The sequence below is a fragment of the Bubalus kerabau genome, chromosome X, assembly GCF_029407905.1.
Source record: "Bubalus kerabau isolate K-KA32 ecotype Philippines breed swamp buffalo chromosome X, PCC_UOA_SB_1v2, whole genome shotgun sequence".
NCBI lineage: Eukaryota > Metazoa > Chordata > Mammalia > Artiodactyla > Bovidae > Bubalus > Bubalus kerabau.
The window spans coordinates 22,924,552-22,944,686 of NC_073647.1; the positions used below are offsets into that span (position 1 = coordinate 22,924,552).

Below are 20,135 nucleotides of genomic sequence, written 5' to 3' on the forward strand. Positions count from 1 at the left end.
TAAGAGTGATGGTGTTTAAGGGTACAAACTTATAACAGGTAGTAAATAAGCCATATAGATCTAATGCACAGTATAATGAATACAGACAACAATATTGTACTATAGTTATATAATGTGATAAAATATAGTCACATATATTATAAGTTATAAATGTATATAATCTTAAACTTGAATGATGATACATGTCAAATTTATTCAGTTAAAATTTTTTAATTGATTTTCAAAAAAGAAAGGGAAAAAAACCAAGGGAGGGATAAATGAAACAAGGTGGTCAAATGTTGACAATTATTGAATCTGGGGGACAGATCTAGGAAACTCGTTAAACTTAACTTTTAAAAATTATGAATGTTTGAATTTTTATAGTAAAAAATTAAAAATTAATTGAAAGCAAGTTAATGAATTAAACAGTAATCATGCAATCACCCAGGCTCTCGTTTTATTTTTGGCTGCCACTAAGCCCATAGGACACTGGAGCATTAACTAGACAAGGACAGGGAAAACTGATTCTCATTTTCTGAGAATCATTTTGAGGCTCATAAGGTGGCCATAGATATGTTTCAGGAGAATCTGAACTCTATGTAATTAGACACTAAATTTTATTTGAAATTGTTTCTAGGGAGGTGGTTTATAGGTTTCACTGCATTCTCAAAGTCATTAATGATTCACAAAAGTTTAAGATATACTACATTAGAGAGTTTACAAAGCCTTTACCAGGTTTAAAATTCTACAAACCTGAAGGGGATGAGAACATGCCACTCCAAATATGCCACTTTGGCATAAGAATTATTGTGTGTGTGTGTGTGTGTGTGTGTGTATGTGCGCGCGCGTTCAGGTGTGCCCAATTCTTTGCAACTCCATGAACTGCAGCCCACAAGGCTCCTCTGTCCATGGGATTTCCCAGGCAAGAATAGTAAAGTGGGTTGCCATTTCCTCCTCCAGGGGATCTTCCCAAAACCTGCATCTCCTGCATTGACAGGTGGATTCTTTACCACTGAGCCACTTGGGAACCCCAAGAATTATTTTGAGTTTCAGGCAATTGAGAAAAAGCAAATACAGGAAGAGGTCTTTGCCTTTCTCCTAAGTGCCTAAAGCAGGACATAATTTTTCCTTTCGAAGGTGTCCCTTCTCCTCTAGTACTAGGAGGAGGAAAACAACCCTTATCACTGGACATGAAACATGGCATTGAGATGAGTCTGCACACACAGAAAAGAACTCCTTACTGAAATACCGTTATCTTTATAATTTCCCATATATTTACCTTCCTCCAATTTACTGCCCCTAGAAGCCCAACACCCCTCCCCAACTTTCCTTTGTCCAGTCACTTCTTCATAATTTATCTCCTTTTGTTTCCATGGTATATAAACTGTCAAGTCTAACAGTTTCCTGGATTTTTCACTTTCTGTCAAACCTTTGTGCACATATAATTAAAATAAGTTTGCATGCATTTTCTCCTGTTAATTTTTCTTTTATCAGTTTAATTTCTATGTCCCAGTTACAGAACATAAGAGAGTAAAGTTTTTTTCCTCTACCAACCCATATAAGAACAAGAAATGTAATTGTCCTATAAGAAAGACTCCCCGCACAGTGGAAAGGACTCTAGATTTCATGAACAACTCATTTAGAATGCATTTATGTTCTTATCTTTCAATAATGCTTAAGTGCCATCAGATATATTTTAATGAAATCGCAGATACTAGACCAGTTCAATCACTAACAAATGGCGGTATATCAATGCAATTTTCTCTTTTGTAGATGCTTATCAATGTCACCCAAAAGTCTGTATGGTAAAATCTCACCTTTAAAAGTTTTGTTTCCCAAAAGCTCTTAAGAAGTGGGAAGCATTACAGCAATAAAAATCCCTTGGCTAAATAGGAGAGGGAACTATAATATGTTTAAGTGCCATTATCTTATTGACTGTGAAGAAAAAACATATTCTAGATAAGACCTGAGGTTTCTCTAAGCCAGAAATTGAGATCGTGAAGGCGGTAGCTTGTCAATGCAGTTCTATTTGCTACTGTATTGTGCTATTATCCTACCTTTTTAAAAAAGTAAAATAATTTTGCAAGATAACTGAAATATGTTGTATAATGGCTTTATTAAAAAGCCTGGAGCAGTGCAACCAATAGTAGCAGCCTGGTTTAAATTCAAAGACAAAATTACTATCCAACTGCCCATCATCTAGTGTTATAGTTAATAATCATGCTTTACACCCTGCATAGATTCCTAGTCATCATTTTCCTGTTCTTGTTTTAGTCAAGCCTGATGATGAACCAGTGCAGAGCAGATAGTGTGTGCATATGTCTGGGTGTATTAGTGAGGGTCACTTATTTCTGTTAAAAGTCTGTATTAGCTATTGCAACAATAACGTCCCAAACTCAGTGGTCTATGATAACAAGCATTTATTTGTACATTTACAATTCTGCACATTGCTTGAGAGCTGGGGTTTGTCAGTTCTTGCCTAGGGAGCCATGTTGCAGATATGAGTTGTCTGGGTTTGGCTCCAGCTGCAGGCTGGATGCAGATCAGCTGTGTGCTGTCATTCTGGGCCTAGGATGAACTGGGCATGCGTTTTGCATGGTGGATCACCAGAACATCAGAGGCACTTACTCACATCACGTACTTTCACATCCCATTGATTGTATCAAGTCATTTGGCCAATCCCAAGGCTTTTCAAGTCTTTAAAATGCACCAAAGGACTTCCCTGGTGGTCCAGTGGCTAAAACTCTGCGCTTCTGATGCAGGGGGCCCATGTTCGATCCCTGGTCAGGAAACTAGATCCCACGTGCCACAGCTAAGACATGGTGTAGCCAAATATGTTTTTAAATGCACCAAGCTTTTTTCTGCTTCAAAATCTTTGCATATATCATCCCCTCTACTCAATATGGTCTTCCCTGACACCTAACCTAACATGGTCCCCATCACCACTATTATATCACTTTCAGAGCAGCCTATTTCTTCCTTCCCAGTCCATCATAATTTTTACTTTCATGGTTACTTAAGTGATCATATTTACCTTTCACATTAGATCAACAGTGTCATTGACCAAAAAAAGGTTAAGCCACAACCTCTTTTTTTTTCTCATCTTTGCATTGGGTGTATTTTATCCAGCCTGTTATTTTTAAAAGGCTGGTTGAATGAATTAAGTGAAAACCATTAGACCCCTGCAGGGAGAATTTCCACTTTTCAAATGTACTGAGTTTGCAAGGTTGGTGACAGACAAGCATGATTGATTCCCAGTTCTATATATTTGTTAAAAGGCCTCTGTCCTTTTCAAAATCGCTTGACTTTTCTGTGCCTGTGTTTACTAACCCTGTACTCCCTATCTCTGACTGTGCTTTTGAGGATTAAATGAGATTGTGGATTTAAGCTCCTAGCCCGATGCTGTGAGGATGTTATCTGTCAAAATTCATGACCATTTTGCTCTCTTCACCCCACTCCCTGACAGCAGAGCCCCAGTCCCATTCTCATACCAAATGGCCACCATTTTAGAGCATTTGTCATACATTCTGGTTAATGTAGTAGAAATAGTGCTCTTAGATACTATAAGTAATATGATGTGTGGAACTTGAAACTAATGAACAGTGTCCTAACTGATATTCTGTTTACATGTCTATTTCACATATGTTTCCCTTGAGTCTGAAATAGATGTAATTTTTACAGGCAAAAAAAGGAATTGTAAAGATTATAGAGATGAAATTCTAAGGGTGAATAGCATCAGCAAGAATAATGCAAAAGGAAACCATGAAGCATGTTTTAAGAGTAGTGCATGTCACCTGTGAATGAAGAATTTGCTGGTCCTAGTCACTAGGCATAGAATATAGTGAGTCCAAGGTGTTGCTCCAGAGATGGCAGGTGAAAAGTTGTTTATGACAGTTGAGTTTGAGCTCCAGATAGACTGCAGCAGGTAACTGGTTACACATTTAAGGAATGTAGGCAGCACACCTGGGTGAGACTAGACATTTGAAGTTCAGATTTTAAGTGGCATCTGATACCATCTATAAGTGTGACCACTTGAACATTTGCACTTGGGTCTCAATGCTTATAGGGCTTCAGAACCACTTGAAGAGCTACCTTTATTTTTTTTTAATATTTATTTATTTACTTATTTTTGGCTGTGCTGGGCTCACTGTTTTCATTGTTGCATGCAGGCTGTCTCTGGTTGTGCCAAGTGAGGGCTACCCTGTAGTTGTGGCACATGGGCTTCTCATTTCAATGATTTCTCTTGTTGTGGAGCACAGGCTCAAGGGCATGCAGGCCTCAGCAGTTGTGGCACATGGGTTCTAGAGCACAGGCTCGATAGTTGGGGTACATGGGCTTAGTTGTCTCGTGGCACATGGGATATTTCTGGACCAGGGATCAAACCTATGTCCCCTGCATTGGCAGGTGGATTCTTAACCACTGGACTACCAGGGAAGTCCAGAGCTAACTTTAAGATGTAGTGAATGGAGTGAATGTGTCTATGACTGTATCAAAAAGGTGAAATATACAATCTGATTTTTATTTCTGATATGGGGTGTTTTTAAGTGGGGGTGAAAATGTCCTAAAATTAAGATTGTGGCAATGGTTGAATACCACTGCACATATACTACAAACCACTGAATTGTACACTTCAATTGGGTGAATTGTATATTATGTGAATTTCATCTCAGTGAAAGTGAAAGTCGCTCAGTCGTGTCCAACTCTTTGCGACCCCATGAACTATACAGTCTATGCAATTTTCCAGGCCAGAATACTGGAATGGGTAGCCTTTCCCTTCTCAAGGGCATCTTCCCGACCCAGGAATTGAACCGGGGTCTCCTGCATTGCAGGTAGATTCTTTACCAGCTGAGCTACCAAGGAAGCCCTCCATCTCAATAAAACTGATTAAAATAAAAAAGGCACAGTTCAGATTTGGCCCAAGGACTGTAGTTGGCAGCTCAAGATGATTGTCATATTGTTTTTCCTGTTGCGTGTATCCCCTGAATGAGCTGAAGGGAATCCGCATATCAGCACTTCAGGTTGGGAAGATCTACCACACAACACTGGAGTCCCGGAAGTGTGTGGTGACAGGTCCCTGTGTTTGCATGGAACTTATTAAAACTCCGTTTCTAATACAAGCCAGACTCATACTTTCTGCTCCCCAGTCCCAGCACCATGATGTTGTTCAGTTAGGGAGACCAGGTGCTGCGCTGACGAGGATCAGATGATCAAGGACCCTGTATCCTTGAGGTGGCAAAGACCTCAGAGTTGATACAGCCCTGAAGCAAAATGTCCAAAGTAAAGCTTTGCTGGGCCAGCCCTGTGAAAGCAGACAGATTCTGGAGTTTGCCAAAAGGATGAAGGAAAAGTATTCTGCTCTCTCCCCTACTCCCGCCACTGCACGCCAGGTGCTGACACGCGATTCGCTCACTCCATTGAGGAAATTTGTGAACTGGCAACTAGGATCGAATGACCAACAACCAGATTTACAACAATCCACTGTCACTCTCCAAGAACAATCTTCTATGCCAACCAAACAGGAGAATTCAGTGGGGAGCTGGCAGAATCCACGGCCCATGCATCTTTCAAGTCCAGTGGTGGACTTTTCTGGAATTCCCACAGTGTATGGTGCTGCTTTGGAATAACCACTTTCCTAGGGACCTGGAGCCGCAGCAGCACCCACTGGCCCCTTTCTATCTGCAGACTCCATAGGTCAGGAAGCCAGGTGGGCATTCACAGAACACAAGTTCCATCAGGGCACAGAATTTTGGCCATTGTGTTCAAGGTTATAACCCTAGCACCTAGGAGTCAATCACTTTCTGAAGTGGACCAATGGGTGACTATCTAAAATCTAGAAAATATTGACTCCAACTACCCAACCATAAAGTGGGGAATTAACCACTAGATGGTAGTCCCATTGAACCTATAACACAAGCACATGAGTTCTAAAGAAACATTTCTTGGATTAGAAACTCTGAAAGGTGAAAAAAAAATCACAGAATGTAGATTAATTTTTAAAAATAAACACATCTACTAAAAACAGAAAATCATGAACATAAATTATTACAAAGGATAAAGATGAAAATGTCTTTAATCAATAATGAAAAATGCTAAACACCCTTCAGAAGATGCATTCCATTTAGCTAGACCACAGAGGATTTTAAAGGTTGTCTTTGAATTAACTGTTGAGGTTTACTAAGCTATTTTTTTTTCCAGAACACATTTAAACCAAGCTGTTTATTGCCAAGAGAAGAAAAGATGCACAGGGAATAAAAACGTTGCTTTCTTATTACCCCTTTTTCACTAGAGTCATAGAAATTGCTCTCCAAACATAGCAGGACTGAACACTCTCCACCACAACTGCATCGACCATGTCAGATACTTGAGGTACGTAGCCATCAGGAACTTTCAGAGATTCCAGGGTGAAAAAGATAGTATCATCTAGCACCCCATTTCTTCCCTGCAGGCTAGTAATGCAGACCTGTAATTACAAATAATGCAAATGTTTATGTAAAAGGCTCGTGTACTTTCACAAGGTCTGCACCTCCTCACTCAGGATTTAATCTGTTGTTTAGTTGCTAAGTCCTGTCTGTCTCTTTGCAACTCCATGGACTGCAGCACTCCAGGCTCCTCTGTCCATAGGATTCTCCAGGCAAGAATACTGGAGTGGGTTGCCACTTCCTTCTCCAGGGGAATCTTCCTGACCCAGGGATCGAACCAGTGTCTCCTACATTAGCAGGTGGATTCTTTACCACTGAGTCACCTGGGAAGCTTGGATTTAATCTGTTGCTGCTACTGCTGCTAAGTCGCTTCAGTCGTGTCCGACTCTGTGCAACCCCATAGACGGCAGCCCACCAGGCTCCCCCGTCCCTGGGATTCTCCAGGGAAGAATACTGGAGTGGGTTGCCATTTCCTTCTCCAATGCAGGAAAGTGAAAAGTGAAAGTGAAGTCGCTCAGTCGTATTCGACTCTTAGCGACCCCATGGACTGCAGCCTACCAGGCTCCTCCGTCCATGGATTTTCCAGGCAAGAGTACTGAGTGGGGTGCCATTGCCTTCTCCTGGATTTTATCTGTAGGTCACTCCAAATCAGTGATTCCCAACATGGCTGGCACATTTGAGACACCAGAATGGAGTGCTTTGTAAAACTACGCATGCTGAGACCCCATCTCACATCAATTCAGTCAGAATCTCTGTGGATTTAAGTCTAGTATTAGAAACCCTGCTCTAAATATAACATACTCTGTCCATTAACCTCCACAGTTACAGCAGTGAGAGTGAAAAGGATTGAGTAAGAAAGGAATGTGGTGGTAAATAGAACATCATTTCCCCCACTTCCTCTGTCACATTTCAAGCTTCATCTGTGAAAAGTGAAAGTGAATGCCGCTTAGTCATGTTCGACTCTTTGCGACCCCATGGACTATACAGTCCATGGAATTCTCCAGGCCAGAGTACTGGAGTGGGTAGCCTTTCCCTTCTCCAGGGGATCTTTCCAACCCAGGGATCGAACCCAGGTCTCCCGCATTGCAGGCGGATTCTTTACCAGCTGAGCCACCAGGGAAACCCTGCAAACTGAATTTCTATTAGTCTCCATGACCCAAACCACACCCAGTGTTTACTGTAAGATCTAGTCCCTTCACCCATGCCATTCATTCTTCCCCAGCAATTCCCTGAACATGATTTGTTTTCTGGTCTGTTGCTCTCAACATTTTAATACCTCTCATATAAACTGTATAATTTAGATCTTAATTATATATGTCTTCTATATTATTCTTTAATTATTTCCTTTCAGAAGCACCACCTTTTCAATAAAAAAATAAACTCTTTGGCAAAGAATGTATTTTCTTTTAGGTTTCCCAAGCCAACCAATAGAATCCCAAGCAGCAAATTATCACCACAAACAGGCTAAGTCAAAACAAACAAGGACAACATCAGATAAATTACCTTGTGCACGTGCTTGTGTCTCAGAGGCTTCACTGAGAGGGCCTTTCTGCTTTGTGTGTCTGGCTGGATGGAAAATACAACTTCTACTCGGTCACCCTGATAAGGCTCAAAATCTAAAACCACCAGGGAGAGAAATCAAGTTGGAATTATCTCACAATGTTGTCATGTGAAATTTCACAAGTTACTTTGATGCTGGAATACCCTAAAGTAGATTCTATGACAATGAAGTTCCATTTTAAACATTTAAAAACAGGTAACCTGTCTTCCTGTCAGAAAGGAAGTTTATAATCTTTTAGGCATTGATTCTCTCTCCTGACTTCAAGTTGTGAGTTGGTGATGGACAGGGAAGCCTGGCGTGCTGCAGTCCACGGGGTCACAAAGAGTCAGACACAACTGAGTGACTGAACTGAACTGATAGCAGAAGAACATATTGCTACAGGAAGAAACAATTTTCTCAAGTGTTTTGGACCAACGATGAACTCTATATAATTTACATTTTTCAACTGTCAACAAATCTTTACAGATTTTACACAAGTTAAAAGCGAGTCACAGTGCCCAAATGTACCATGGAGCATCTAAAGCCAATAGAATTATCGAATGCTGCTACTGAAAGTGAAACTTGATACAATCACTTCAGAAAGCTGGCAATATCTATTAAAGTTAAACATTTCTGTACCCTATGATCCAGCATTTTCTAGTTCCATCATAGCCCTTTCTTCTCCTTGGTTCCATCACAACTAAATTTTAGAAGGACCGAAGACCACACGAGGGACCTCTTGTCTTCTTTCTCTCCACATTTCCTTTGTGTGGCTTTCTATAATATCCATAGGCTGATAATTCCAGTAACTGGAGCTCTAACCAATTTCGGATTCATATATCCAAATGTTTACTCAAATTATTATGTCTAAAGCTGAGCTCTTGCTAGTCTTCTCATGCACCCAGTTTTGCTCCTTGGTCTTTCCATATCTGAAAAATGGAAACTCTACCCTTACCATTGTTCCAGCGAAACACTTAGGAGTAACTCCTGACCCCACTTTCCTTCACACCAAATGTCCAGTCCATCAGCCAATACTTTCATTTCTAACTTCAAAGTATTTCCAAAATCAAAACAATCCTTACAGCCTTCCTTTCTACCAATCTTAGCCAAGTTTCCATCATCTCTCACCAGGACTATTGCAACAGATTCCTAACTTGCGTTCCCAATTCCATCCCTGTCCCATGTAACCTGTTCTCAGCAGGACAGCCAGAGCGAACACCTTAAAACATAACTCACTTCATATCACATCATTGTTCAAAGTTCATCCCCCCAAAAAAGGCCAAATCCTTAATATGATGTATAAATCCCTGTGTAGCTTACCTCCTTACTCTTCTCTTTAAGGTCTTTATTGAAACTTTACTTTTTCAGTAAAACCATCCCTAATTTTTCAACCCATAGCTCCCTAGATTTATCATTATCCTGAAACTATGATTCAGCAGTTTCAAGCCTAGTCCTAAGAATCTAGCCCTGACAAAGAAAATCATAGGTTCACAAAAAAGACTTGTATAAGAACGTTTTTTAGCAGCTTTATTCATAATAGCCAAAAGCTGACAGAATCCAACATGACCTTCAATAGGAAAATGGAGAAACTGTGATATACAGAATGCGCTACAGACACATGCCAACAACATAGATGAATCTAAAAATACCCTTCTTAAAAAATAAATAAAAATACCCTTCTGAGTAAAAAAGTATTAAACAAAGAAGTATATATGTCTGATTTCATTATATCTGTAAAATTCTAGACTGGCAAATTAAATATATGGTGGGGAAAAAAACTCAAAACTGTATTTTGCCTTGGAGATGGGGGTGGGGGGTTGACTGAGGACAGGCATGAGGGTAATGTTTAAGCACTTGGATTTGTAAAAACCCAAAGACACTCTGAAAAAAAAAAAACTAAAAACAAACGATGAACTTAAGCTGCTGACACAGATATGACGCCTACTCACGATGCTCCAGCCATCCTGCCCATCCTTCTTTTCCGAGGAAATGCCAGCATTTTTCCACGTCAGGAATTTTCTCACATTTCTTCCCTGTGAAATATTTTTCCCAGGTGGTTCCTTTGTCTCCCTCAGGTCTCGGCTCATGTGTCACCTCCTCAGAGAGGCCTTCAGTAACCTGCTGTCTATAGTAAAGCTCACCTCACTCTACTCCCAGTTTTACTATCACAATGCCTTCCTCAAGTCCTGGAGAGCAGAAAACAATCTGTATCTCTTTTGGGAGGGGGCTGGGGGAGGTTTACTTGCGTATTGTCTGAGTTCTACCTCTTTCTACCTCATTAGAATATAAGTATTATGAATACTGTACCTGGAACAGAGTGAGGTACTCAAGTATCTGTTGAATGAACATAAACATGGAAATAACATACATGGACTCAGCATGATGTGGAACAAAACAAAAAAAATCAACACAATTTTTCCTTCTTTTAGATTCCTATTGGAGAAGGCAATGGCGCCCCACTCCAGTACTCTTGCCTGGAGAATCCCATGGACGGAGGAGCCTGGTGGGCTATAGTCCATGGGGTCGCTAAGAGTCAGACACGACTGAGCGACTTCATTTTCACTTTTCACTTTCATGCATTGGAGGAGGAAATGGCAACCCACTCCGGTGTTCTTGCCTGGAGAATCCCAGGGACGGGGGAGCCTGGTGGGCTGCCGTCTGTGGGGTCGCACAGAGTCGGACACGACTGAAGCGACTTAGCAGCAGCAGCAGATTCCTATTATGTTTTAAATTGTAACAAGTTTTTACCATTTTCATTGGGTTTTATAATTAGATTAAAAACAGCTATTCTGACATTTCTAAATAGGACTGGTTAGGTGCTCAAGTCTTCTTTTTCATCTACTCTCTTTCACCCTAGGAAGTCTATTACTTCAGTTCACTCAATTTATTTTGCAGCAGTAAATCCCTCCACCTGTGCTTTGAGTCCCACTCTCTCTTTACAACCAGGGACTGTGTTTTATCAGTCCTTCCTGCTCTCTTCTTCACTTTCAATTAATCCCTTTGGCATTACCAACATGTTCAAGTGTTTCCCATCTTGAGAAGAATTCTCCTAGCAAGGGCTACCATTGGTGGTGACTTCCTATTGACATGGTTTATAGGGACCAAGAGATTGCCTTTGGAACTTAGCAATCCAAGGGGCATCTTATCTTAGCATTAGGTATTTCTGACTAAATGGCTCTTAAGATCCTAGCTGCCACCAGACAATCATTTTTGGGGACTTTTCTTTGGACTTAGGTGCAATATTTTTACTTATATTCATCTTTCAAAATCCAGCCTGGCAAGGGGTTGCAGGGGTACAGAGACCAGCTGGGAAAGCACCTCACCCAGGCAGCCTTTCACAGTTCTCTCCATAGCAGTCAATCATTCTCTCTCCTCTACGCAGTAATGTGTTTTTTTTTTTTTTTTGTAAAAAAACATTCTTTTAATGTCAGTCTCTCCCAATTGAACTATCAGCTCTTTGCAGGCAGGGTTTAGTAAAGTCTTAGTTATCTTGGTCTTGCCAATATCTAGCACTCTATCTTGAGCTGAATTAATAAATTGAAATAGCATCAACAAACCAACAATTGCTTTTGGCATAAAATAACAAAATGTTATACCTGATAATTAATGGACACACACATACACACACGCTTGGAATGTGTTGGAGGAGATTACTGAGAAGACATAACCACGGTTGACCCACAAACTGGACCTGGGCACTTGGAGGCTCCTCATCTCTTCCATGGTCCTTGGAATGTACGTTCCACCTACCGTTCCCATGTTTCAAGGACACAGCCTTGACAGAGTAAGGTATCACTGAGACCATTTGGGTGGTATTTGTGACTGAACTCTCTCAAGCCCTCTGTATAAAGTGTTGACATTCTGGCAGGGGAGGGTATAGATCTACTTGTGCACTCAAAATAAGGCTCATACATTAAACTCCCTTGCTTATTAAACTTGCTCCCTACCCATCTAGAGTGGCCTGCCTCTTTCTAGGTCTCTCCTTGTTTTCCATGTACAGGGCCAGTTTGTGAGCCAACAGAAAAGTACAAGGCTACTTCCAAACCTTATTTTAAAGCTTTTGAAGAATAAAAAAAACATTATCCCTGTATACTTGTATTAATAATATTTTTCAGTTAGATTAGAAATTCAATGCCTATAGAAATGGAAAAATTACACAAATACTAGTGATTACATCTAATAAATGAGAATGCAACAAATGACAGGATGAACTTTTAAAAATATAACGCATCTGTCCCTTGCTGTACATAATTTTCAACTCCAAAAGTACACCTTAAGTATTAAAGAGCTTCCACTTGAAGTGAAGGACAATGGAGAAGTAATTAAATCCTCTTACCAATTAGTGTTAACCATGTCACAAATTTGACCCTGGAAATGATGCCTATAACCATCTTCAAATGCAATCTATAAAATTAAAAAATAGGTAAAACCTAAATTTTAAATTTTTAACTTTTTTGGCTGAGTCCCTTTGCTGTCCACTTGAAACTATCACAACATTGTTAATCAGCTATACCCCAATATAAAATAAAAAGTTTAATTAATAAAAAAGACAAAGTTGGAGCATTTAAGAAGAGATGATTTACAATGGTTGAAATGTCTTTGTGAAAAGTATCTTGTGTATACATCTGGCATTTCCAAAAATCTCTTTTGCATTGCTTATTAAAGGAACATTTCAGCAATCTAGTAAAAAAAATATATATAAATTGTACCTTTACAAACAACATCTAGAGAGAAGTAAGCTGTGTGATGAATGAACTCAACACCTTCCATCAGAGAGTTCATACAGCCAAGTGAGATTCTAGTACAGGAGTCTGGCAGTTCATCACCACGGCTATTATCACAGAAAGCATCAACCTACGAGAAGAAGAAACATTTACTTCACACATAACAAAAGTTTAAAAATCAGAAACATATGCTTAAATCATTGTTGTTTAAGAAATAGCTTAAATAACTATAACAAACAGTGGTGAATATATTTTACGTGGCAAACATCATAGACATGAGATGATAAAATAATGCCTGAGCTTCATATATTTTTAATTTTATGCTTTAGAGCAGTTTAGGAAAATTAAGCATCAGTTCAATTCAGTTCAGTCACTCAGTCGTGAGCTTCCCATATATTCCTTTTCTGCACTCGCAGTTTCCCCTGTTACTAGTATCTTGCATTTGTTCAATCAGTACATTTGTTCGATTGATGAACCAATATTAGTTATATTTAATTAAAGTCCGTAGTTTAAATGAGGGTTCACACTTTGTTATACTGTTGTATATTTCTAAAAATGTGTCTGAAAACATTATTTGTGCACCAACAAATTAAATGCACTGACCATATTAGATACAAAAATAAAAGATACTATTCCTGCCTGTACGAATTCATAACCAAAGAGGAGTAAAATGCAAAAATAATGAATTCAAAGCAAGTTATGACAAATAGTAAAAATATGTGCAAAAACTGGCTTTTGGGAATTCCCAGTAAGGAAAGAATTTATGATTCAGAGAATACAGGACAATTTCTTGGAGAAAGTGGGACTTGATCTAGGCTGTGAAAGAAGAGAAAGATTTTACTAGCAAATGAGAATAGGGCTGAGGACAAGGGAGATAGCAAAGGAGGAGAGAAAACACATGGCAAAGTAGTGAACAAGGAGGAAAATCAAGATTTCAGATCATGGCACTTGGTGGGAGAGTGTTATAAAACATGACAAAAAGTTGGGAAAATAAAGGTGGCGGGGGGCATAGCTCTAAAAGACGAGTCAAATTAGGACTTAATTTATCTACAACAGAGAGGCATTCAAAAGTTTTATTATTGAAAATGAAAAGGTCTTTATATTTTTCTTTGCTAATTACACTAATAATACATGTTCATTGTACAAAAAATACAAGGCAGAGAAAAGAAAAAAGCAAAAACCAATTATACATAATCTGTAAACCCAATACCTTTCTAAAGATAAGCATTGACCATATTATATTCTGGTACTTACCCTGTTCCAGATGTTTTTACTATGCATAAATATCTATGCACCATTTGAAGGAAAATTTCATAATATATATATTACTAATGCACTCTCAAATAATCACAAGTATGTCAACAACTCATAAAAGCACCATGACTAAGGAATAAAAGTTGCCCAGGAGGGCATGAAAGGGGATTTTTGCTTTTTCATCCTAGAGTTAGAATTATTTCTGTATTATTTTATGTGTATATAAAACTTTCCAAATTTAGAGAAAGTTTATATTAAGCATTCAGTTGAGAGCTGCTATCTAAATAATAGAGATACTACTACTACTACTAACAACATATATCTTAACCATTTAAGAAAGAAAGGCACAAAGGAAATTTCAATGTTTTCCATCAACCAAGTTATATAACAAAAATCCATACTTTATAGTGAAACCAAGTGGGACCCTGTGGGCCTTTCCTGGGAACAGACCCTCTCTTCCCCTCTCCCTGCACCCTGCCTCTTGTTTGTAGAAAAGCTTTAGCTTCCTAAGCCTTCTCCAACTTCCAAAGAGCAAATTTAATCAGAGAAGTAAGAAAACACAGAAAGGAAAACCGTCAAGTAAGACAAAATAATTGTTTAGCCGTAAAACAAGGCCCTTCAGTTCCTCCACAAGGACTATAGATAATATTCTGAACCATATCCTTTGAGCTTTTCAGCAGATACTGAAACCCCCAGCAGCTGGCAGAAGTTAATTGCATGCTGACCACCAGCACATAGACCTCAGACCAGTTGGAACCATAAGGTTAACAATGTTGACTTCTGAAATACCACCCAGTTCCTCATCACCAAACAATCAGAAGGATGTCCACGAGCTGATTAGGCACACTGCTCCCTCTTCCCTAGCATGAAAGAAACTTGAATTCTACTCTGAATTACAATCGTTCCTTAAGGCATTAGTCTGCCATCTTCTCGGTTTGCTTGCCTTTCAAATGAAGTCAATTTTCCTTGCCCCAACACCTTTTTTCTAGACTTACTGGCCTGTCATGGGATGAGCAGAACGAGCTTGGACTCAGTTACAGTAGGAGACAAAACTGGTTGGAACACATTATATATAAATATATAAATATGTTGACAATGGTTTAAATTATCCTAAAAGCAAAAAGCTTATTTTTTAGAGTTTATTTATTTGTCCACGCTGAGTGGCTTTTGGGATCTTAGTTCCCCAACCAGGGATTGAAATTGGACCCCTTGCCGTGGAAGCGCCAAGTCCTAACCACTGCTCAGACAGGTTGACTAAATAGAAACAAGGTTGGAATCCCCCCGGGAAAAGAGACAGTTCCCAAACTTATCTTACTTTGATTGCTTTCAATCCATGAGATGTTTTATTTTCCTCCACAACTGCAGTAACCTTTTGCCCAACTTTCAGAAGCACATTGCCAGTCACAACATCACCGCTGAAGTAGATCAACTCATCGATCAAGCCATAGTTACTACAGAACTTTGTCACGACTCCTTGTACAGTTTTTGACTTGGTGTGACCTAAGAAATGAGTAAAGGTTTCATTATTCTCCAAAGCAAAGACACATTATAATGAAGCCCTACCAGAGGAAGATGGGCTTCCCAGGTGGCTCAGTAGTAAAGAAACTGCCTGCCAATGCAAGAGACGCAGGACATGCCTGTTCAATTCCTGGGTCGAGATCATCTGGAGAAGGAAAATGCAACCTACTCCAGTAGGTTGAAAAATCCCATGGACAGAGGAGCCTGGCAGGCTACAGTCCACGGGGTCGCAAAAAGTCAGACATGACTGAACATGCATGCATAGATGATACCAAAAGAAGATATAGCAGAAAATGAATTAAATCTAAAAATAAATTGGGTTAGATTTAAGATACAGATGACAATGAGAGTAGAACATAGTGCTAAAATGTGCAGGATTTGGGAGGCAGATTACTTAAATTGAAATGCTGGTTCCACCATTTATTTCTGTTTGGCACACTGGCTCCATGCCCAAGGCAGTGGGGCTCTGAGGTGAAGAAAGCTGAGTCTGGAGCCTGACCTGATTTCAAATCACACAGCTCTTCCCGCTTACCTAAATCTGTGTAATCTGGGGTTCATTTCTTACCCTCTCTGAATTTGTTTTCATCTGTAAAACCAGGGCAATGACAATGTGAATTCACAAAGGTGAATCTTAAATGGTCTCACCTTACTGGCCAGGGATCTTGGCCTCCCCAATCAATAGAAATTGACTAGACGCCAGACAAAAAATTCAGGCAAGGCTTTATTGGGGTCCTTGATGCAGCGGGGGTGGGGGTGGGGGTGGGGGTGGGTGGGTAGCTAAGGAAACAAACAGGTGTCTTTACTTCCTCCCTCCCAGAGCCTAGTGGCAAGCAGGCTCCTTATGTGGGGTGAGGGCAGGGGGTGTGTCCAGCGGTCAGGCCTAAGAGGTGGCTTAGGTAGTTTGCCCACCCTTCTGGTGATGAGTGCAGAGGGCAAGCACAGTATCCTGCTTTTGCTCCCAACCCCCTGCTTGTGCTCCAGGCTCTTCAAAAATGACAGTTGGGTGTTATTGGTCTCTTTGTATCTTTTGGGTCTGGAATTTGCCCCAACAGCACATGCATGCAGTTATTTTTAGTCCCAGTTTCTTTGCATTTTGTTGCTCAAGGAGAAGTGTGTACAGGTGCAAACATTGCAGCACTGCAGCAACTTGGGTCTCAGGTTTCAGCCTGTCTCATCACCACAAAAAATGAGATAATTCTATCAGGTGATAGAGGCATTAACTAGCCTTATTGTGTAAACATTTCACAATATATACATACATCAAATCATCACATTTTACACCTTAAACTTACAATTTTATATGCCAATTATATCTCAATAAAGCTGGTGGGAAAAGGTTGTTATAAATATTAATTCACACATACATATCAACTGCTTAGAACTGTGAGTGCCTCCCACCGGTTAGAGCTTATATGTTAATTGCTATCGTGGTATCTACATCTAGACAGTCTAATGTATCAATTATTATTATATAATTTTACTGTAATCAACAACAGCATGAAGAGCAGATCTGGAAATTCTTGAGCAACTCACCAGACAAAGCACATAAAGAGATCTGGGGATTTAAATCTAGCCCAAATGTGCATCTGAATCACTCGGGTTTATTTTATTTTATTTTATTTTTGTGAACAAACACAGCTAGTAAGCCATAATTTGGGATCTGAACCTAGAGGTCAGCCTGCAGAACCCATGCTATGAACCACAATGCCTTAGGTGCTTGATCAAAGACTCGGGTGAACTGACTGGGGAAGGCTAGGGAATACTTTGATTATAATAGATTATAGAATCACAACCCAAGAAAATCCTGAAAATTTGAAAAAAGAAAAGAAAAAAGAAAGGGGAGGAGCCACATTTATTATTTTAAATCATAGCACTGAAAAAAGAGGAATACAAGAGAGACAGCTTCCACTCAGGCACATGATAACTTGTCAAAGACTCCTGTGTTGTTCCTTGGGTAAAAGGGAGGGGAATTAATGGATGATGCAGTGTCAGCTAAAAGCTAAGCAGCAGCCTCCCATCGCAAACTTCGCTACGACTCAGCCACCTCAATGGGGCTCAAACTCCTGCAGAAGCTGCAGGGAGATTCGGGCACCTGGAAGCCGGGGCCCTGCTGAAGGAATAATGCTGCTCAAGAGCCGTCTCTGGCAAACTGCCACCATACGCGAGCGCACAGTGGATTCACTCCCATGGCATGAAGCGCCTGCGGCGGGAGCGCAGAGGTCGGGAAGCGTTTGCAGGGCCTGAAGTCTGGGTGACACTGGCTGGTGTCCGCTCCTCCCTGCCTGTGTCTCTCTGACCCCGCTGTCCAAAGGATCGACAACCCTGCGACTTCTCTAGGGGAGATTTTTGAAGATTAAAGCACGTGGATGCCCCTCAGCCCCTGAGCCCAGTGCTTGGCCATAGACAAGCACTCAGTACACAAGAGAATTAGAGCAACCAGAGCAGGGACGCCACTCTGTCAGCAAATTTTTCATTTTACCGGATTCCCACCAACAAAACGACGCCTTCTCAATGCTCCCCGGGTCACCCCTCAGTGCCAGACTCTGGGGCAAGTTTTTAAGGCACAAAGGTGAGCAAGTTAAACGCGGCCCCTGCCCTCCGACCGGGGACAGATGTATGATTCGTCCACTTGCCTCCAAATACACGCTTTTGTGAAACCATAGCAGATTCACCCTCAATTCAGGGTGATGCCCCGAATGGAAAGGCAGTCGCAACACACTCACATAACACAGGCACAAATTCCAAAGGCATTTGGGGAAATGCAAGGGTGGGGCACGGCTCCCCAGGGAGCTTCTCAATCAACATATTAACTATAGACTAGGGGCTCCGGGTTGTGTTCAGGGACTCGGACGCCCCTCCCCACATGGAGGCGCTGCCTGGGACACACACAGCGCCCCTCTGGGCTCATGCGGCCTAGAACTAGGAGTGGGACGCACCGCTAAATACTCAAGGGGAAGGAAGGGATGAGGTGAGTACCTTCCAGGAGCCTCTGATGCTGCGCCCTCTCTGCTTCCGACGAGTCCACCTTCCTCCAAAAGGCAAGAGCCCTGGAAATAAACCGGAGCATAGTCCTGTAGTCAGGGCGGCCTGGGCTCCGCGTGACACTGGGCACGAGGCTTGCTTCTGTCTAATCCTCTGCCTCCAAGCCGCACTCTGATCACAGCAGCTGCCCAGAGGCCGTGCCTACCTCTCTGCACCGCCCAACTTCTAGTAAGGCCCTCACACAGGACTTGGCTGAGGCTGCTCTACCAAGAACTTTACGGTTCCCATCCTCCAGCCAATCTGGGCGTAGACCCCTGGGAGGAGGGCCCTGAGATGTAGCGAGCTGGTGGGCGGGACTTCGTGGCTCCTCCCATCACAGATGAAGGTGGAAACCTGGAGGCCATGCCGGAAGTCGCTTCCAGTCTAATCCTTTTTTGCATCTCTTAGGGTAGACGAATTCGCCCAAGGGCTTCTGCAGGGAGGGCCTGGTGCCTGTTTTGGAAGATGGCACCGCAACTTGCCCTGAGGATGGAGGCGGGCTTCCAGGTGTGGAGCCCCATCCCTCAGGGCCTGAGTTCTTTTCCTTTGCCTCTAGAACTCCTCTACCCACCCACATCCCAACAGCACCACCTCTTCACCCCTACACACGCTCCACAGAGAGTTCCGTAATCCACTCTAGGCAACAGTTTTCTGTTCAACGTTAAACCAATACCATCGATATTGTGGAAAAGTCAAACTTTTGCATCAGCTTGGGCCTCAAAACACAGAGGAGGGCATGGCAACCCACTCCAGTGTTCTTTGCCTGGGAAATCCCATGGACAGAGGAGCCTGGCAGGCTAGAGTTGATAGGGTCTCAAAGAGTCGGACACGACTGAGCAAAGCTACAAAGCTGCTTGGAAGCTGGAGCCAACTGCTGCTTTATAGCGAAGCACTCATGGTCCTGAGAGACACTTTTGAAGTGTGAGCTGGAGATGAGGGTGGCTAAGTGAGGAGAATCAAATGATGTAGCACCATGCAGGGAGTTTGGATTGCATCCCTACTAGTATTTGGCTGAGCAAGGGTCGGGGTGGCGGGGAAAGGACCATGCAGACATGGTCACATTAAGAATATTAAATGAGGATTTGGGTTGTCTTCAGTAAACCACCAGAGAAGGCAATGGCAATCCACTCTAGTAGTCTTGCCTGGAAAATCCCATGGGCGGAGGAGCCTGGTAGGCTGCAGTCCATGGGCTCACGAAGAGTCGGACATGACTGAAGCAACTTAGCAGCAGCAGCAGCAGTAAACCACTCACCAAAAAAAAAAAAAAAAAATCTGTAAAACATCGTGTAGTGTTGCTCAGTCACTCAGTCGTGCCTGACTCTTTGCAACCCTATGGTTTGTAGCCCACCTCAGAGAAGGCAATGGCACCCCACTCCAGTACTCTTGCCTGGAAAATCCCATGGACGGAGGGGCCTGGTGGGCTACAGTCCATGGGGTCGCTAAGAGTCAGATACGACTTAGCGACTTCACTCTCACTTTTCACTTTCATGCATTGGAGAAGGAAATTGCAACCCACTCTGGTGTTCTTGCCTGGAGAATCCCAGGGACGGGGAGCCTGGTGGGTTGCCGTCTATGGGGTCGCACAGTCAGACACGACTGAAGCGACTTAGCAACAGCAGCAGCAGCAGCATTTAGGGCAAATTCTGAACAGAAGATACAAAGAAACAAAACAAAACAAAA

The 20,135-nt window shown here is 41.6% G+C and overlaps 1 protein-coding gene across 3 annotated transcripts in view; it reads right to left on the minus strand.

The window, feature by feature from the left end:
* CT55 (cancer/testis antigen 55) overlaps positions 1-18,748 on the minus strand; it is a 35,283-nt gene extending 16,535 nt beyond the window's left edge. The window contains exons 1-6 of one of the 3 annotated variants that reach the window (XM_055564203.1): positions 18,411-18,747; positions 15,232-15,416; positions 12,648-12,792; positions 9,888-9,971; positions 7,902-8,014; positions 6,019-6,439 (exon numbers count right to left, since the gene is read on the minus strand). In XM_055564203.1, coding sequence (XP_055420178.1) covers positions 6,248-6,439; positions 7,902-8,014; positions 9,888-9,971; positions 12,648-12,792; positions 15,232-15,416; positions 18,411-18,501 — 810 coding nt within the window. In that variant the 5' untranslated portion in view covers positions 18,502-18,747 and the 3' untranslated portion in view covers positions 6,019-6,247. Of the gene's footprint in view, positions 1-6,018; positions 6,440-7,901; positions 8,015-9,887; positions 9,972-12,647; positions 12,793-15,231; positions 15,417-18,410 lie in introns of those variants that run through there. The other 2 variants (XM_055564205.1, XM_055564204.1) reach the window with 2 other exon arrangements.
* Between the last annotated feature and the right edge of the window lie 1,387 nt (positions 18,749-20,135).